Source organism: Pygocentrus nattereri, chromosome 16, assembly GCF_015220715.1.
Source record: "Pygocentrus nattereri isolate fPygNat1 chromosome 16, fPygNat1.pri, whole genome shotgun sequence".
In the NCBI taxonomy this organism is placed as follows: domain Eukaryota; kingdom Metazoa; phylum Chordata; class Actinopteri; order Characiformes; family Serrasalmidae; genus Pygocentrus; species Pygocentrus nattereri.
Window position 1 is genome coordinate 9133635 of NC_051226.1, and position 19870 is coordinate 9153504.

Consider the following 19870-nt stretch of genomic DNA (forward strand, 5'->3'; position numbering starts at 1 on the left):
TTATTTTAAAGCAGCACTATGTAAGCTTGGAGTCACCTTGTAAAGGGCCATGTCATATGCCTTTATGTTTTAACATTGCACACGCAGGTTCAAAAATGAATGTTCAGATCAATGGTTAGATCTCAAATGCAAAATCTGCATTGTACTGATGAAGATTTGATGACAATAGTAGATGATTCTAATATAGTAGAGTTCAACTATTTTCGTATACTCTTTCAATGTGCTCACAAATGTCGAATTCATCTGCTTGGGGAAGGGGTCATTGTTGTGTATGATGACGTGTTCTTCTGCACCAGAGAGGCCTCTAAACCCCAAAATCCACACAGTGCAGCTTTATGTATTTAATAGCTTTTTAAGGATAATCCAAAGTGCGCCTTGCTCATATCAGAACATGTCAACCTGAAAGAGCTGTTTTATGCAGTTATGAGTGAATGGCTAGAGCTCTCTCCCCTTCTAGCAAGTAAAAGACTCGCATGACCACTTAGTTTACCAAAGTAGTACTTTTCTTAAAGCTCACACTTACTACTTTTAATACTAGATTAAGGCACAGAAAGTCATAATGTCATCAATAAAATAAAATGCAGATCATTTACAAAGGAAATAACTTTTTGATGATTATTGTTATCGTTTCATTTCCCAGGCCTACAGTGAGGCCTACCAGCCAGTCACCTCCAGCGACGATGCCCTGGATGCGCCTTCAGGCTGTGGCTCCTCATCTGAGTCCGAGGCTGGCGGCTCCTCTCCAGGTCGAGAGCGGAGGGGCAGCAGTGGGAATGCCAGTGAGGTGTCTGTGGCCTGCTTAACAGAGCGCATCCACCAGATGGAAGAGAACCAGCACAGCACGGCAGAGGAGCTGCAGGCCACGCTGCAGGAGCTGGCCGACTTGCAGCAGATTGCGCAGGAGCTGAGCGCTGAGAATGAGCGACTGGGTGAGGAGCGTGCTGTGCTGCTGGACTCACTGAGGCAGCAGGCTGAACGCCTGGAGCTCTATGGTCGCCAACTGGACTACTTCCGTGGCCTGCTGGACGAGCACCGCGTGGCCTACGCCAAGGATGAGGAAAATGAGGACACCAAGAGCGGACGGTATGTGGAGCTGGAAAGGCGCTACGCTGAGCTGAACGAAAATGCCCGCTTTGAGAGGGAACAACTGCTGGGAGTACAGCAGCAGCTGAGCGGCGCGCTGAAGATGGCCGAACAGGAGAACGCTGAGGCGCAGGGCCTGGCAGCCGCCCTGAAGGACCGCGTGCGCCTGGCCGAAAGGACAGCTGAGCTGGAGCGACGAGAGCGTGAGGCAGCTGCTGTGCAGCTGCAGGCCCTCAGACTGCGTGCTGAGGAGGAGCAGGTCGAGCTGGACCGCTGCAGACTTCAGCTGGATCAGGAGAGGGAGAGGGTTGCCCAGCTCCTCTCCATCCACAATGCCGGAGATAAGACTGACATCCGCCATCTGCTGGACAGCGAGAGATTGGACAAGGAGCGTGCTGAGGCTAAAGCAACAGAGCTGCAGGAGGAGCTGAGGCACACACGTGAAGAGGCTGCCCAGCTGCAGGATGCAATTAGTAAGGTGAGAGAGCACACACATAACACATTGTATAATTTTGTGTTTTGTTTATTCGTTTGTCCTGATTAAATGAAATGCTTTGGCTTCTTAAGTAAGATTATATCCCATCAATAAACACTGTCCAAACCGCATTGATTTAAATAATCACTGGTATATTTTCACTTCTCTAGTTTTTTATTCTATATGACGTGCTATTTTCTAAGCAAATGAATAAAAGTACAGTTCTGTGCAAAATTCAGAGATTGTTCTTCGTTTATTTAATTTCCAGTCACAAAGGCCACCAAGTTATTTGCTTTTTAGGAGTTATTTCTTAGGGTATTAGATATCAGGCGTATGGAAAGAAAATGAAAGAAATAAGCTTCAAAAAACAGGATTTTTCCAAAACTGGAGTTAAAAAAAAAATCATAAAATAGAGAATACCTTGTTGATCAACTGTCAGCATCAGATAAACAGTACTTAAAGCTTTTATCTTTGGATAAACTCAAGCTTCACTCTTGCTTTAGATCTGAAAAATCCACAGGAATTTCTGTCCATCCTTCCACTACGACAAGACATCTCAGCACTGTGGGTCTTAAAGGATGTGTAGCTGTGAAGAAGCAGTTACTGAGACAGTCAGAAAAAAGAAAAAAAAATCAAACATAAAAGCTGCTGGTGTTCTGAACATTGGACTGGCTACTCCAGAATCCAGACTTCAACATTACTTGAATTGTGAGAAGCAGAAAATACAACTTGTAAGATTGAACTTTTTACAGGAAATAAAATTTGACTGGGAAGTAAATAAATGAAAGTTGGCTATTTCTTGTATGTTTACGTATGTCAAATAGCCACCATCTTAAACCTTAAAGTTTGTCCATACTTTTACCTACTATTTCTTTTAAGAACAAATCAGTTTCTGAGTGTTGATTTCTAAGTCTTCAGAGAACAAAGAAACATTTTGATCAGTTGAGCAATAGGGGTGTGTGTGTGTGTGTGTGTGTGTGTGTGTGTGTGCGCACACACGTTTGTGTTGTAGCTGGAGGGAGATTTCCAGGAGTTCCGGGATGAGGTGCAGAAACAGTTGGCTGAGCAGAAGCGGGTTTTGGCACAGCAGTGCTCTGAACTGGAGGAGAAAGATACCGAGATCGCAGACATGAAGGAGACTATCTTTGAGCTGGAGGATGAGGTGGAGCAGCATCGAGCTGTCAAACTTCATGACAACCTCATCATCTCAGACCTGGAGAGTGAGTCACCAAAAAAAAAAAATCTGCACTCTACACTCTGATAATAAATCCATAGGCAGTAATATGGAGTTGGACCCCCTTTGCAGCTGTAACAGCTTCCACTCTTCAGGGAAGCTTTCTACAAGATTTTGGAGTGTGTCTGCAAGAATTATTCCTACATTCATCCAAAAGAGCTTTTATGAGGTCAGACACCGATGTTGGACGAGAGGGCCTGGGTTGCAATCTCCTTTCTAGTTAATCCCAAAAATGTTTAATAAGGTTGAGGTCAGGGCTCTGTGAGGGCCAGTCAAGTTCTTTCACACCAAACCTACCCAGATATGCCTTTTATGGATCTTGTTTTGGGTATGTAGTAACAGAGAAGGCTTCCCCAAACTGTTCCCACAAAGTTGTCCAAAATGTCTTCGTCTGCTGAAACATTAAGATTTCCCTTCACTGGAACTAAGGGGTCTAGACCAACCCCATAGCATTATCCCTCCTCCAACAAACTTTACAGCTGGCACAGTGTAGTCAGGCAGGTCACGTTCTCTACTGGCTTTCGCCAAACCCAGCCTCATCGGTCAGACTGCTACATAGAGGAGCGTGATTGATCACTCCATAGAATACGTTTCCACTGCTCCAGAGTCCAGTGGCGGTGTGCTTTACACAACTCCATCCAACAGTTGGCACCACACTCATTCAGTGAGCTTTTTAGCTCAACCCATTCATTCACAAATGTTTTTAAAGGCAGACTGCCTGGCTAGGTGCTTGATTTTATACACATGTGGCAACAGGACTGAATGAAACACTTGAATATAATGAATATGGTGTCTGTCCCAATAGTTTTGTCCATGTAGTGTATGCCTTGATATCTTATTAAACTGACATTAAACATTCAGATTTTTCAGCAATTTTGAATTGGTCACTGGGGCAAAGTAATAATAAAAACATTTTCAAGAATAAAGGTTATTCCATTTGTTTTAATTGTTTCTTATTTTGTTGGATCAAATTGTCTACTTTTGAATTGAGTACCACATTGTTATGCAGGGCTTTGTCCACATAGAGGCGCCATTGAGCTGTTTTCAGGGTAAGCTGTGGCAAGGTCCTTTTCCCTGGTCATCTGCATCTGTCTTCATCTCTTTCATTTAGATTCTATTAAAAAACTTCATGACCAGAAATATGACATGGAAAAAGAGATCAAGACCCTTCACCGTAAACTGCGGGTAATACTATTTTCCATATGCGGTATTGACTGTTTAGTAACATATCTAATTTTATGTAGAGGTGTTTTGTCTTTGAACTCCTTATTAATCATCATTCATTATCTACTGATTGTTATTAAGCAGGTGATTGGCATGTGTTTTCTTACAGGAAGAATCTGCTGAGTGGAGACAGTTCCAGGCTGATCTGCAGACGGCTGTGGTCATTGCCAATGACATTAAGTCTGAGGCTCAGGAGGAGATTGGGGACCTGCGGCGCCGCTTGCAAGAGGCCCAGGACAAGAATGAAAAAATGAGCAAAGAGCTGGATGAGCTCAAAAGCAGAAAGTAAGACAGTGTTTGGTTGACAAACTAGAAGGTTTAGGGTTGTTTTTACTTGTTCGTTTTCCATGGAATTTATTGTTTTAGAAAAGCTGTAAATACAGAAAAGCACCAAATATAAGTGACTAATTTGGTGTGCAATCTCAAATTTATACCATAATATCAAATATCAATTATTTTGATGCTCAAAGTGCTTAGACTCTGCTTTTCCCTCATTTTGCTGTCAAGGTTACAGCCAGAAATAAAATAATTTTATATATAATTTTTTGTTGATCTAATACACATGCACACTTTTCTAAGATGCCTTTCCTTCTGGGTCGCGGGGGAAGCTGGAGCTCATTGATCTGATAAAAATACTTTATTATAAAAAAATAATAAACAGGTTTTCACACAAATAACTGATATCATATTTACTCAAATATTCTGACCCACTTCTATGATGCTTGAAAGCTCATGTGGCTCCCATTTCCACTGATCACTAATTGAAACTTGATTAAAGGTCACCTGTGGTAAACCTGCTTATACATAAGTTGGAAAGGATCACCTCTGTCTGTAAGAAGCCCCTTAGTTGATGGTGTGTGGCACTGCAAAAAAAAAAAAAAAAGCCACAAAGTGAAAAGATTAGTCAGTGGACCGTAATTGGTTTCTATGTGGTGAATTATAATCTATTCTGTTCTAAATTAGCTATGCTTTTTATTAAGCCTAGTCTTAGCTGCACGAATGCCCAGTTAAGGAACATATGGAGATGAAAAACACTTGGGCTTACGCGTGTGACGCATGTGTCTTGTATTTCAGGCAGGATGAAGAGCGTGGCCGTGTGTATAACTACATGAATGCAGTGGAGAGGGATCTGGCTGCTCTGAGGCAGGGAATGGGCTTGAGTCGCCGCTCCTCCACCTCCTCAGAGCCCTCTCCCACCGTCAAAACCCTAATCAAGAGCTTTGACAGTGCCTCGCAAGGTACACAAACACACAAATCCTTGGGTGCAATCAGTCAATCATACCTCCCCGCACTCACTCAAGACATTTGAATTTTCTGTGTGTTAGTAATTAGTGTTTTGAGCATGCGTCTGTATGTGGATGTTGCAGTTCCTATTCCAAGCAGTCCAGCAGCTGCTGTTCCAGCTGTGGTCGCTGCAGCCATTCCCAGAACCCCGCTTAGCCCCAGCCCATTGAAAACTCCACCCGCTGCTGCGGTGTCTCCAATGCAGGTACCACTTGAAAATAACAAATGCATATGTGTGTCGTCGCCATAGCAAAATTTTGTGTACCCTGTTTCAAAATGTATTCATATATATTTATTTAGGTTTCCACCATTTGCCAGCTTCCCTCTGCAGTGTCAGATTTAATGAGCAGTGAACCAATACAAACCTAAATAGTACAAAAAAGTCACTTTTTTGTTACTGTGCCTTTAAGACTGACATATGCAAATAATCTCTGATTTACTGCGGTGGCTTGTGCCTTATTCAGAAAGCTGTCTAGGCTGTAACACTCCTTATAACCTCATTGTGAATGGGTGGGGCTGAGGCAGAACAAGCAAACACATGAAAATATGTTGCTTTATGTGACAAAAGCAATGAGCCAAAATGGACTGTTTTCTAATTTAATTTCCATATATGGACTATATGTACTTGGGGAGTGAATGATTCTGAAAGCCTAATGTTTACGTACTACGTCAAACTATTGCAAAACAAGTGATGTGATTTGGAACCTTTTAACACAAAGTTAAGAACATCTTTTCTTTCTCCAAGTAAGTTAGTTTTTTTAAGATGTAGAAAGTTTTGTTATGACAGCTATGATAACTGGAATATGTTCTGGTAATATACATTTTGCCCCTGACAGAACAAATAAGTAGCTTTACAGGACAAACAAAATTGCAATTGGATTGCAATGCAAGATAAAGTAACGAGTTAATTGTTATTTTGCGCTATTTCTATTTGTCTGTTGGTGTAAAAAAAAAAAATAAAAACAACAAAAAAGGGGAGAGGTTTTGTTTCAGTGCAATGCAATGCTATTAGTGTTTGCCATATTTACCCCTCTTAACCCACATCAGCACGTTGCAAGTCAAGTCTGCGTTTGAAAGATGTAGAACACACTTCTGATGAGTTTACCAGATGGCTGCATTCTTCAATTCAAAGCTCTGTTCAGGGGGTTTTGTGGATTTAGTGCCGCACCTTTTCAAATGAGAACACCAGACCCCATTGAGCCTGAAGAGACTGAGGGGCTTTCGTTCTTCCCATCTCTACTGCATGGATGTCCTCCGGAATTTCTCTCAGGAGTGATCTGAAGGGTCCTCTAGATCGTGCCAAAACAGGATGTTTTCCTGCAGACAAGGAAGATAGTTATTTTTGTTCATTTTGTTAAGGAAAGACTAAGCAGATCATCAGCCCTAGAGATCAATTTCCTTTCAGTGGTCTCAGTGAAGACCGAAGATGTTTACTTTGAATTTCTTATTCACTCACAGTGTGATTTATTTTTGTTGGAGGGGCATTAAAGATTCATGAAGAGAGTCATGCTGTTTTGCACTCTCTCTTTATGTGAAAGAGTGCCTGTGGAAAACATGCCCTTAACACCACTGCGGTCACACAGACTGTTACTGGAACCAGGAACAACGATGATTTTTGATTAGGGTTCTTGCATGGGTGGTCACCACAGGGCTGGGATGTTACGGGCTTTGGCTTCGCATTGCTTGGAAAACACAGAAACCTTCAGGCTCTTTCAGGAGACAAAACATTGTGGTTAAAACATATGAGAAGTCTCACCTTTCAACATGCCAAGAATATTTCTGTAACCCTTTTGTGTATTACCTTTTGTTTATACAGCACCTTTGCAAAGCTCCAGCTCACTTTAAAAATAATTGTTTCATATCATTAAAATAAAGTAAAAATACTAATGCAAATCAGTTATACAAGTTATAGTCTTGTGTTTGTAGCGTATAGTCACAATTATACAGCACTGTGCAAAAGCCAGAGTACACTATTTCATTTATTTAGTTTTTGGTCATAACAGCCATTAAGTTATTCATTTTTCAGAACTAGTGTCTATAAAACATTTAAAAGATGCAGGGAAATCAGGACCCCTAACAACTGCAAAACCTGTCAGACCACCGAAATGGCTATGCTCAAGTAAAAAGTACTTGAAACTTTCATCTTTGAGAGAGGAGAAAATCAAGCTTCACTCTTGCTTCAGATCTGAAGAAAATCTATATCAAAAGTGCTTCTGTCCATCCGTTTACTATAAGACAGCAAATAGCTCTAAATCTGAAGGATGTGTAGTTCTCAAGGAGCCTCACTGAGAAAAGAAAATAGACAAAAGAACATTTGTAGATCAAACTACAAAGAAGCTGCCAGGGTTCTCCGAACAATGAACTCACCACCCCAGAGCCCATACTTCAACATCACTGAATGGTGAAGTCTGGACTTTGGAGATATGGAAAAATATCCCTGCCGATTTCTTTGAAAAGCTGAAAGCAGGTCTCTTGAAAAGAAGGGAAGCTGTAATGGGTGTTGACATTAAATACTGAAAAGAAAATGTATATTATCTACGTATTTGTGGCTGTGTGAAACATTTCTATGAAACGTTTTCTGCTGTTCTGCTTTTCTATAATGCTGAAAAATGAATTATGTAATGGCTGTTTTGCCTGGATATTAAAGCTACACTATATAAGATTTGGGGATTTGGAGACCCCTCTGGTGAAAATGTGCAAATGTTTGTAGAGTGCAGAAGAACATTTTGCGTGACCCCAACAAGTGGATGAATCTGATAACTGGGAGTGTGTAGAGAGAGCATGCAAAGAGAACTCAGTCTAAACTTGGTGAAGCACGTGTCTTTTGAGGATATAAGTGAATTATCGGCTATTATCACTATATCTTTATCTTTATAATGTTGATTTTGCATTGGCTACCTAAACATCAAGCCAAACTTTTTTACACTTTTGTGAATGTTATTGTACAAAGACACATGACATGGACTCGAAAATCCCGAGAAATCTGATGCCGATGCCTCTGACTTTTACATTATTATTTCAGATTTTATAAAGTAACTCAGCAGTACATGCACATCATATTTTAGCGTGTTTTTTTTCCCTCTGACTTGGTCATGCTACACTAATTTCTAACAAAAATCGTAAAAAGTGCTGCTTTAAATAACTGAAAAGTGGTCTTTGACTTGTGCACAGTACTGTATATCTGCCCAAGCCATCTTCACTTTTTTTTTAAAGGGGATTTGGGCACTGATGCCAGGAACATGTAAATAACTATGAGTGTTACAATGACTAATAAGTGCTATATGATTTGACCACACAAGGTTATTTTTTTAAACAGGGAAGTGTTTTTGGTCTCATCACATGGATGTCATGATCATCAGCTGTTTGATCCCTTGACATATCTCCATTATTCATTCACAGTGAAAAACAGTATTATTCACATGTGTATGCCTGTGCCGGATATTGTAAAACCATGCTGGTGTTAGCAGCGCTGACCGAATATGCTTATTTGATGGAGTTTGTTTCCCTCCTTTGTGTTTCAGAGGCATACAGTCACCACACCCAAGCCCCTCTCCTCTCTGGTGGATAAGAGACCCAGCTACACAGAGCTGAGCATGCCAGGTGGGTACAGGCAAGATTGGCCTTTCTGCATTTTGCAGCACCTCATTAACCTTCGCTCATGTCTCCCCAAGCCAGATTAAACCAGCTGTGTAGAGCTAAGATGTGTTTTCAGTGCTGAAGCAGACGGAGCACTGGGCCAGCTGTTTCTTAGACGTGCATACATACATGCATGTGACTTTCTTACCACCCTTAATTAGTCCACAACAGAAACTGCTTCATTAGAGGCACACAGGTGAAGAAAAGTTTGAAAATTCCCAGATCATCGGATACACAGAGGCAAAACTCACAACCAAATGCGCTGCTCAAGTCCATTCACTGTTTTTACCTCACTTTGTTTTGTTTGGTTGTGTTTCTGGATGTACGTGCGTGTGTGCACGTACATGTGTGAGGGAATTTGTGTGCCTGCTTCTGCCTATGCATACATGTGTGTAACTCCACAGCAGATCATCTGCTTCGAACTTCTCCAGGAACTCGCCCTGGCTCTGTTCTCCAGAGAGTGCCTAATATAGACCCCACCAAGTCCATATCAGGTGTGTGTGGTAGAGAGTGAGTGAGTGAAAGAGAAACTTTGACCCTCAAAAAGATAATAAATTTTGAAAACATGCTTTTTTTTTTTTTTCTCTAAGTTTCTCGCAGGAGCAGTGAGGAGCTGAAGAGGGATCTGTCGGTTACGGATTCATCAGCACCCTCGTCACTCATGACTTTAGGCTCCTCCTCCCCTCAGCTCTCTCTGTCTTCCAACTCTTCCTCCCCTACAGCCTCAGTCACACCCACTACACGTGGACGGCTACGGTAAGAACCTTTCTGTTGGAGTAAACTTTAGATCTGTAGCTGATACAACCATTATTAGATGATATGTATTAAATTATTAATTATATTAATTATTAATATTATTATTCACCTCATGTCGGTATTACAGACTGTTAGAATGAGGGGGTCCTTGTGATGCAGCTGTCTAAACCACGGGTTGTCAACTGGTGGTCTGCAGCACAGCTGCGGACCCAGCAAAGTCTTTCAGCGGAGCAAACTGAGAAAAAAGCATTCTTTAGCAAAGCCAATTAATGTATGGGGAAAAATTTGAAAAACAATTATATATTAAAGTTAACAAGTCTACAAATGTTGTAGATTTTAATTTGATTATTTCTGGTCTGAGTAGTGAAGCATCAACATGGCTTGTTAAGGACTATTGAAAACAGTGTTTAAAAGGAAATGAGCAGAGAACTGTGTGTTTTCTTATCTTTTCCCATTCAAAACCATTGTCTCATGTGTTCCGAGTCTGTGACGTGTCAAAATTGGGGCCATTAAGTGCCAGTACCACTGTGAAACAAAGTGGCTACTTTGAATTATATTGGATTATATTTGGGGGGAAAAAAGTTATTTGATATAATTTTGTTTTATTAGTTTCCTGGTCTAATAATTAATTGGTCCTCATTTAAGATAACTGTTATCGCCGTTCATTTATGTTAGTTTCTTTACCTCTGAAAGCATGAAAATTGATGTACCTAGACCTCACTCTGCGTATCACTACCTAACAGGGGTGTTTTTTTGTTTTTTTTAAGCTGTTGGTGTTCTACTCAGAGTGCTTTGAGTGATCCAATGATGTTGCATTAGTTGCAGTTTAAAAAGATGCAGTGCTTCACATGACTATGAGGAAGAACATGCTGGCCTTCACTCTCCCAGTTTTGTAGCATCGTGACGGGGAAGACATGAATGACTAAACCGGGGAATAAAGTGGGTTCCAAATTAATAAACTCCTGCATATGCAGTTACTAGTGCTGGGCATTTCCTGTCTTTTCAGCTGACACAACTGGATCGTGGTGGATAACACTGCCCCACACATTGAACATTGATGTTTGTTATCTGTCCAGGCAGGAACTGGCACTCCTATGCCAATTATACTCTTTGGGCAAGATTACTTTCACTTATCATTGTAAGGTAGCCTGTTGCCATTGTTACCTAATTGCTTAACTGCAGTTATTTGAGTTGATTGTAGTTATTTCACAAACCTATGTTTTACATCTCATCAAACAGTACATGAATTGGATGTGTTTTCATCTCATAGGCTTGGGGCAATTACATGTGAATAAACGAAGGCAGAAGATGCATTTATACACACTTACAGGTCTTCAAAAAATGAGAAAAAGTTCTTATTTCTCACTGGTGCTTAAACACTTTTAGAGGGCAATCATAATATGAGTAGTGTTTGTTAGTTTGGACTAAAGCTGTGTCTGTCAGCTGGGAACTCCTAAGTATCAACAACTAGGAAGCAAAAGAGGTCATCGGCCATTTTGGCCACTTTAGGCATGTACACTAATAGTTGTAAAAAAAAAGAAATCAAAATTTGAATGACAACAATTTTCAGCTAAAATTTCATGACTTGTAAGTGCCTGGAAAGAGTGCTTGCTAAATAAATAATGAAATTGTAAATTTACATAACGCTATCATGTCATGTAACATTATTCATTCATTTATAGAATTTGATCCTGTCTTATTGCACTTTGTACTTCATTTATAACGTATGTGAACTTGTGTTAAGCATGCACTGATTATTTATTGTATTTTATTTTTATTAAATATATTTTCCTTTACGCTTTTCTGCATGTTAGAGTCCCTTGGCAATCCTTAACTTTCCAGAGGCTTCTTACTGATTTTATAGAAGACTCCCCTCTATGTGGATTCTCAGAAATCTCCCCCTGCTGGGCACAGTAATGACATGCCACTTGCACAGTGATAATGCATAGAGCTTTCACCTGCTCTGAAATCTGACCTCGGTTCCACTCAGGCTCTCGGCCCTAGAAGCCTTTCATTATGAGCTGCAGCCTCCAGCGCTCATCCTCAGTCTCAGGCTGAATTAATCACACTCCATAGGAGCTCAGAGCTCCTTATGTGCTGAGAGGGAATACCATTTGTATGATCAGGTGATGCAAGTGTGTCATGTTCTCTCATCTTTCACTGAGGTCCTGCCAGGCAGCTGGTCGTATGTGCTGACACAGCTTTGGCAGTAATATATTTTAACCAGTGTGAAGATTGATTGGTGTACAAATCAAGAACATAGAAATCTATGCTTCTTGTTTGGTAATGCTGGATTTCTGCTGCTTTTGTTAGTTTGCAGGATGATTTGAAGATTATTCATCTGTCCAGGTAAACTGGCTTGTATACTCAGGACGTTCCTTGAACTTCGGTCCACAGTATTTCATTGTTTACATTTCGTGTTTGCATTTTATGGAAATAAATCTACAACCCCAATTCCAATGAAGTTGGGACGTTGTGTAAAACATAAATAAAAACAGAATATGATGATTTGCAAATCCTTTTCAACCTATATTCAATTGAATACACTACAAAGACAAGATATTTAATGTTCAAACGAATAAACTTTTATTGTTTTTTGCAAATATTTACTCATTTTGAATTTGATGCCTACAACACGTTCCAAAGAAGTTGGGACAGGGGCAACAAAAGACTGGGAAAGTTGAGGAATGCTCAAAAAACACCTGTTTGGAACATTCCACAGGTGAACAGGTTAATTGGAAACAGATGAATGTCATGATTGGGTATAAAGGGAGCAGCCCTTAAAGACTCAGTCGTTCACAAGCAAGGATGGGGCGAGGTTCACCACTTTGTGAACAACTGCGTGAGCGAATAGTTCAACAGTTTAAGAACGTTTCTGAACGTGCAATTGCAAGGAATTTAGGGATTTCATCATCTACAGTCCATAATATCATCAAGAGATTCAGAGAATCTGGAGAAATCTCTGCAAGTAAGCGGCAAGGCAGAAAACCAACGTTGAATGCCCGTGACCTTCGATCCCTCAGACGGCACTGCATTAAAAACCGACATCATTCTGTAACAGATATTCCCACATGGGCTCAGGAACACTTCAGAAAACCATCTACACACACACAGTTCGTCACTCCATCTACAAGTGCAAGTTAAAACTCTGCCATGCAAAGTGAAAGCCAAATATCAACACCCAGAAACGCCGCCGGCTTCTCTGGGCCTGAGCTCATCTGAGATGGACTGACGCAAAGTGGAAAAGTGTCCTGTGGTCTGATGAGTCCACATTACAAATTGTTTTTGGAAATCATGGACGTCGTGTCCTCCGGGCCAAAGAGGAAAATCTCTGATGGTCTGGGGGTGTGTTAGTGCCCATGGCATGGGTGAAGGCACCATTAATGCTGAAAGGTACATACAGGTTTTGGAGCAATCTATGCTGCCATCCAAGCAACGTATTTTTCAGGGACGTCCTGCTTATTTCAGCAAGACCACGCCAAGCCACATTCTGCACTTGTTACAACAATGTGGCGTCATAGTAAAAGAGTGCGGGTACTAGACTGGCCTGCCTGCAGTCCAGACCTGTCTCCCATTGAAAATGTGTGGTGCATTATGAAGTGCAAAATATGACAACGGAGACCCCGGACTGTTCAGCAACTGAAGTTGCATATCAAGCAAGAATGGGAAGGAATTCCACCTACAAAGCTTCAACAATCAGTGTCCTCAGTTCCCAAACACTTATTGAGTGCTGTTAAAAGGAAAGGTGATGTTTACCACTGTGTTGCATGTCCCTGTCCCAACTTCTTTGGAACGTGTTGCAGACATCAAATTCAAAATGAGTGAATATTTGCAAAAAACAATAAAGTTTATCTGTTTGAACATTAAATATCTTGTCTTTGTAGTGTGTTCAATTGAATATAGGTTGAAAAGGATTTGCAAATCATTGTATTCTGTTTTTATTTATGTTTTACACAACGTCACAACTTCATTGGAATTGGGGTTGTACTTCTGCATTTGCAAACTTGTGTGGCCATCATACGCAGATGTTTGCGTAACATGGATACGTGCACTCGGGAGCAGTGTCCAAACCAGAATGTACAGAACACGAACAATGAGAAGAAAGCTTCCCTGCCTATGCCTATGGATAATATGGCTAAAATCTGCCTTCAGGTTAGGAATCGTGGATTTTGTGTAGACCCCTTCTGTCAGTGGTAACAATGGTATTTTTCCTCAGAGAGGAGAGGAAGGACCCATTGTCTGCTCTAGCCAGAGAATATGGAGGATCTAAGAGGAACGCTCTTCTCAGGTGGTGTCAGAAGAAGACAGAAGGTTATCAGGTAGGAGCTTTGCTGACTGTATACTAATAATTGCCTCTTAAGTGCAGTTTTGGATTACAAAACTGTTTAAGATAATGTTTGAAGCAGAATCATGTTGCTTAGTTGTAGTGATGTCATAGTTGTAATAAGGAAACTTTATTGTGGAATATTCCTGATTATCAGTTCTTAAACATTCATGGTTGATTTTGTCTCAGTTAGATGACTTATCTGCAGGCCTAGTGTTTTTACTGTGGCTTTATTTCCTTCCCATCTCTCTGGGCTTTTGCACTGTTTTCTCCTCACAGTCACATTTGGACATGAGTGAGCCATCACTATGGCTCCATGGTGTGGGGAATTTTTCCTGCTTCCTCTTCATGATGCAGTACTGTGCAGTCAAAACTGATATTAAACATGCATTGTTGATTGTTCCAGGAGACATTTCTCAAAAAGATGAGATGACAAGACAATCCACTTGCGTAAAATGGCAAAGTAAAAAAATAAGTGAAAAACTGGAGTTTCCAGAAATTCAAGAAGGTTTAAAAGATGAAAGAACTTAAAGACGCATTGAAAATGAGACTCATAGCAACCCGGCAAGACCCGGTAGACCTGGTTTTTAAGCTTTCATCTTTGAGAGAAAGAGAGGAGAAACTCAAGCTCCACTCTTGCTTCACATCTAAAAAAAAATCCACAGGTGTTTCTGTCCTCCTTTCCTGAAAGGATGTGTAACAGTCAGGAAACTGTTACTGAGGCAAGTAACCACACAAAAAGAGGAAAATCATACAAGGAAGCTGTTGGTGAACAATGGACTGACTGCCTCGGAGTTCAGACCTCAGTGTCATTGAATGTTTGGGATTTCTTGGCTTGTTAAGCAGAAAATACAAGCAACGTCCAAGACTGAACTCTGGAGATGTGGGAAACGGACAGATCTTTTTGAACGACTCAAAGCAAGTCTACTGAAAAGAGTGGAAGCTGTAATAAAGGCTAAGGGTAGACATATTAAATACTGGAAAATGTATATTATGTTTGGTTATTGGTGCTGTTTTTTCCCTGATGCTGAAGGATGCAATTTTGCATAAAAGTCTTTGTACACATAATCTGGACTGCTCTCGTCAGGGCAGTTAAAGCTGGAAGTAGACAAAAAACACCTAAGATTGACCATCATCTTGTGTGTGTGTGTGTGAGATAGATATAGATATATATATATATATAAAATTTACAATGTTACTGTCCTTTTGTCCTTGAGCATGCAAGGACACTTTCCTTTTTCTGTTTCTTTTCTTTTGTTGTGGTTGATTCAACTGTGGTTGAGCTGATTGATGATGGAAGTGTATATTCTCTCTCTCTCTCTCTCTCTCTCTCTCTCTCTCTCTCTCTCTCTCTCTCTCTCTCTCTCTCTCTCTCTCTCTCTCTCTCTCTCTCTCTCTCTCTGTGTGTGTGTGATGGATGGTAATGGCTAGTGGTGCCTGTACCTCATTTTTCACTGTAGGCCTAATGCGTTCATTAGAAGTACTCTGGACACTTTGGAGTGCTGTGAGTCAAAGAGGGCTGAACAGCAACAGTGCTCTTTTCACTGTGATTAGCCCTGAGGCTCTCATCCAGGCTTTTCCTGTTGTTTTTTTTTTCTTTTCTATATTACATGTTAACTCAGAGAATGAACACACATGGCCAAATGAGTGCAGACACACAAGGCGGAGGGGCCCCCCTCAGTGGCTTGTTGAAACCCTGGCATATCTGTCATATGGTGGGCAGGAAGTTTCGTTTTGCATGTCAAACACACCACATCTTATCATAGTGAAAGAACTTGCTGAAAAAACGCCAGATTTTCCAGTGCTGTGACTGCCAGTGTGGCAGGTTGGGTGGTGTTGATCACCTACAGCGTGTTTGATGTCTGAAATGTACTTCATTGGTTTTACACTGGAGCTACAAGACCAGGTGATAGCAGCTTATGCCTGCTGTTATCTGTGCAGCTTAGGTAATCCTAAATAATTAATCAAACATTTGCCTCACACTGTGTCTCTTTGTTCAGTCATCCCACATATACTTAGTTGTGTGTTTTCTCACACAGTATTACTATAGAAAACACAGTATAAATTGAAAGTAAAACCGTAGTAGCACCATCTTGAAACCTGAATTATCTAATGCATTCTGGTCTCTTAATGTGGCTAAGAACTGCCTAGCTTGACAGGCATGACTGATCTTCTAAACAACCAGTCACAGATTTGAGTGACATTTTTTAAAATGGACCTACAAAAAATACAAACCCATTCGAAACCAATTTGTATACATCAACGAACATGCAAAGATGTATACATTATATACTCAAAAGTATGTGGACAACTGGCTATCAAACCTGTATGAGCTTGTCTGACGTCCCACTCCAAAAACCATGGGCATTAATATGGAGATGACTCCCCCTCCCTCTGGCCCCCTACTGGTCCGGTAAAGTTTCCCACAAAATGGAATGTGTTTGTGGGAATTTGCGCATTTTCAGTCAAAAGAGCATTTTTGAGCTCATTTAGATGAGAAGGCCTGATTAACAGTCGACGTTCTGGTTCATTCTAAAAGTGTTCAGTAGGGTTTAGGTCAGGGCTCTGACTCTGTAAAGGCCACTGGAGTTTATCCACACCAAGCTTGTCAAACCATGTCGGACCCCGCTTTGTGCACACAGGCACAGTCATGCTGGAACAGGAAAGGACCTTCTGCCTTAAAGTTGTTCAGCTCAGCCAGTTGAAACCCATTTCATGAAGCTCCTGACATAACTACTGCATGTAAATGCAGCTCATACCAGTCAGATGTGGTAATCAGATTGTATGTGAGAGATGGTGGTTTTGCATTTCTCTTTTAGGCACCTGCTGCCCTGACCCTCTCTGATGACCTTACACTTATTATCCATCTCCTTCACTGTAGGCTCCTGTGGCCTCTCAGCCTCTGCCAATTTACACTCCTCTTTCGCACATCTGATCAGCGTTGTTGCTCTTTCACAGACAGAACTGTGGTTCTTAATCATTTGGGCCTCTGCTGAAATGGAGTTTGAATATAAATAGTGTTTTTTTTTTTTTTTTTTTTTTTATTTTTATAAATGGCTGTAATACAGGGCTTGGTAGAGCATTACCAGAGCAGTACTACCTGGTGATTGCCTATGGGTCACAGAGATTAGATTTTGCACCACTGAACTAGTGTCACAGGGCCAGATGTGATCTCATAACAAGAATACATGCCTGGACTCCACTTGTTAACTATTTGATTCTGGACATCAAGCATACACTGCCTCTAAGATGCACCTCCAAATTCCTCTAGTCCATCCAAGACTCTTTTTCTCTTGCAAGAGCTGATGTTATTTTCCCTGCACATCTTTTGGAGGGACTTTTCAGACCTGGGTTAACAGGCTTGTTGTCCGCTGGACAATGTTGACAGGCATACCGTCACCCCCTACCCACATTCACGAAGCATTGGTTTGTTTTGCAAATTTCAGTCAACTTTTATTCCCACTCTAATAAGTTGATGATAATTTCTCCATTAAATTTATTTCTTGCTAGTACTGGATTCTGTTTTGTCCATTTGCTCATGGACCTCTAAAGTAGGTGTAAAAAGGGCTGTGAATTCTCCCAATATCAACATAAATACTTTAAAGTATGCTGAAACTTTTAATTTCAGATTTCAAAGCTAACCAACAAAACTTGTCATCGTCTACTTGCAGACGAAATAGAATGACAGTGCCACAAATACAGTTTGTTCCAGTATTATAGATTGTCTAGTTTTGTTTTGGTGTGTCAAAGACCTTTGAAACTGATCCTCTATAATGATACTGTAATTATCATTAAACCTATTAGAGGATGAAAGATTTATAGTAGGGGAAGCCCGTATACCTCTGAGGCTTCCACTTTACCTGAATTGCACTGATGTTCCTGATGGACACGTAAGTGCTATTGGCTAACTAAATTGCACTGGACTACAGAAGCTCAAGCTGCGCTGGTCACAACAGAGCCATAAATGGCCTCCGCCGTCTGCTGGCTTCCGCTGTACGTGGGTTAGAACGAATGTGAAATGTGTGTTGACAATGATAAAAGTGTCTGTTGGGCAAACACTCCATGTTAGAAGGAGGGGAAGGTCAGCTGGCATTCAGAGCCGCTCTGTATAGCCTGAAGCCCATCCCCTTCCCATACTCCCAGTTTAATGATTTAACATCTATTTCCAGTCTGTCACACTTGTTTTGGTTTAGCAACTTGCTTTAACTGAATTTTAATAAAGTGAAAAAACCTTATACAGCAGCCATTCTTTTATTCTGTGTTAACTAAAGCTTCTGGAACTACAGCTGACGGAAGTGATTCTTATCAAAACAGCAGCCCACATTTGCCACTAACAAGCATACATGAGAAAATGGCAATAGGTGATCGCATTAGAAGCTCCAGTGGAAGCTCTATAAGCACTATTACTGATTTAGATTCTGTGTCATCTGACAAAGTTGTTTTTTTCTTTCCTTTTTTCCTCAGAACATAGACATTACCAATTTCAGCAGCAGCTGGAACGATGGTTTGGCCTTCTGTGCTGTTCTCCACACTTATCTACCTGCTCATATCCCATATCAAGAGCTCAACAGCCAGGACAAGGTCTGATGTCTCGTTCTACACACGCACTCAAATAATGCTGTGTTTTTCACTCTTGCGTGCCCTTTTCACTGAATTCTCTTTTTTCTTTTTCTTTCTTTTTTTTTTCCCCCCAGAGGCGTAATTTTACATTGGCATTCCAGGCAGCAGAGAGTGTGGGAATTAAGTCTACACTGGTGAGTTCACGGCAAACACCTTAATTGCATCTAAGAGTTTGTGGTCTGGCTTTATTACCTCATTACATACGCCTAATAACAGGCAAAGACTAATCATGTGCCACGCAAACATCACTTTATTTGACGATTTGGAGAACAAACGTGATTTTACTCTCTTGAAAAGCAGCAATTTATCACTTTCATTACACTAATGTTACCAGAGAGAACTATAGTCTGACTATTATAAGGTTTAAAAGGAAGTGCTTGGGTAAAATTTCCGGTACATTTGTGGTTGCCATCAAAACCCTGTTTTTTACCTTTATTTTTAATCTTTTTTTTTTTTTGTTTATTTTATTTTTCTTTCTCCTTGCTTCACCTCTTTTCATTTGCTCCCTGTTCTTTTTCTGCCTTCCTCCCTGACTGTTTTCCTTCTTGCTTTCTTCATTCCCTCTCAATATCCCTATCTTCCTTTTGACTTTTTTTTTAATCTTTTTTTTCTACTTTTCTACTTCTACTACTATCTTCTTTCTATCTTTTCATCATTTTCAAATTTCTCTCTCTCTCTCTCTCTCTCTCTCTCTCTCTCTCTCTCTCTCTCTCTCTCTCTCTCTCTCTCTCTCTCTCCCTCTCTCTCCCTCCCTCCCTCTCTCTCTCTCTCTCTCTCTCTCTCTCTCTCTCTCTCTCTCTCTCTCTCTCTCTCTCTCTCTCCCTCTCTCTCCCTCTCTCTCCCTCTCTCTCCCTCTCTCTCCCTCTCTCTCTCTCTCTCTGTCTCTCTCTCTCTCTCTCTCTCTCTCTCTCCCTCTCTCTCCCTCTCTCTCCCTCTCTCTCCCTCTCTCTCCCTCTCTCTCCCTCTCTCATTTATGGGTGCTCTCTTTGTTTTTCTCTCAGGACATTGGTGAGATGGTACACACAGAAAGACCAGACTGGCAGAGTGTGATGACCTATGTTACATCCATCTACAAATACTTTGAGACTTGAGTCTCTCTTCTTCTTCCTCTGTTGGTGGCTACAGGTCAGCAGAGACATTCTGCTGCGTACCTTCAGCTCAAGGCCCTATGAAACAGACATTTCAGATGCATTGGTTTTGCATTTTGTTCTGACTGCAAATCCCTCATCTGCCA

General features: G+C 40.9%; 1 protein-coding gene across 4 annotated transcripts in view; it reads left to right on the forward strand.

Moving 5' to 3' along the window:
- The window catches only part of specc1lb (sperm antigen with calponin homology and coiled-coil domains 1-like b), a 35717-nt gene extending 15847 nt beyond the window's left edge, over nucleotides 1–19870 (forward strand). For 2 of the 4 annotated variants that reach the window (XM_017714391.2, XM_017714375.2), the window contains exons 5-17: nucleotides 641–1561; nucleotides 2571–2778; nucleotides 3904–3977; nucleotides 4126–4301; nucleotides 5091–5254; nucleotides 5384–5505; nucleotides 8822–8900; nucleotides 9341–9430; nucleotides 9527–9692; nucleotides 13909–14011; nucleotides 18481–18597; nucleotides 18711–18770; nucleotides 19638–19870. In XM_017714391.2, coding sequence (XP_017569880.1) covers nucleotides 641–1561; nucleotides 2571–2778; nucleotides 3904–3977; nucleotides 4126–4301; nucleotides 5091–5254; nucleotides 5384–5505; nucleotides 8822–8900; nucleotides 9341–9430; nucleotides 9527–9692; nucleotides 13909–14011; nucleotides 18481–18597; nucleotides 18711–18770; nucleotides 19638–19727 — 2370 coding nt within the window. In that variant the 3' untranslated portion in view covers nucleotides 19728–19870. The remainder of the gene's footprint in view (nucleotides 1–640; nucleotides 1562–2570; nucleotides 2779–3903; nucleotides 3978–4125; nucleotides 4302–5090; nucleotides 5255–5383; nucleotides 5506–8821; nucleotides 8901–9340; nucleotides 9431–9526; nucleotides 9693–13908; nucleotides 14012–18480; nucleotides 18598–18710; nucleotides 18771–19637) is intronic. The other 2 variants (XM_017714383.2, XM_017714399.2) reach the window with 2 other exon arrangements.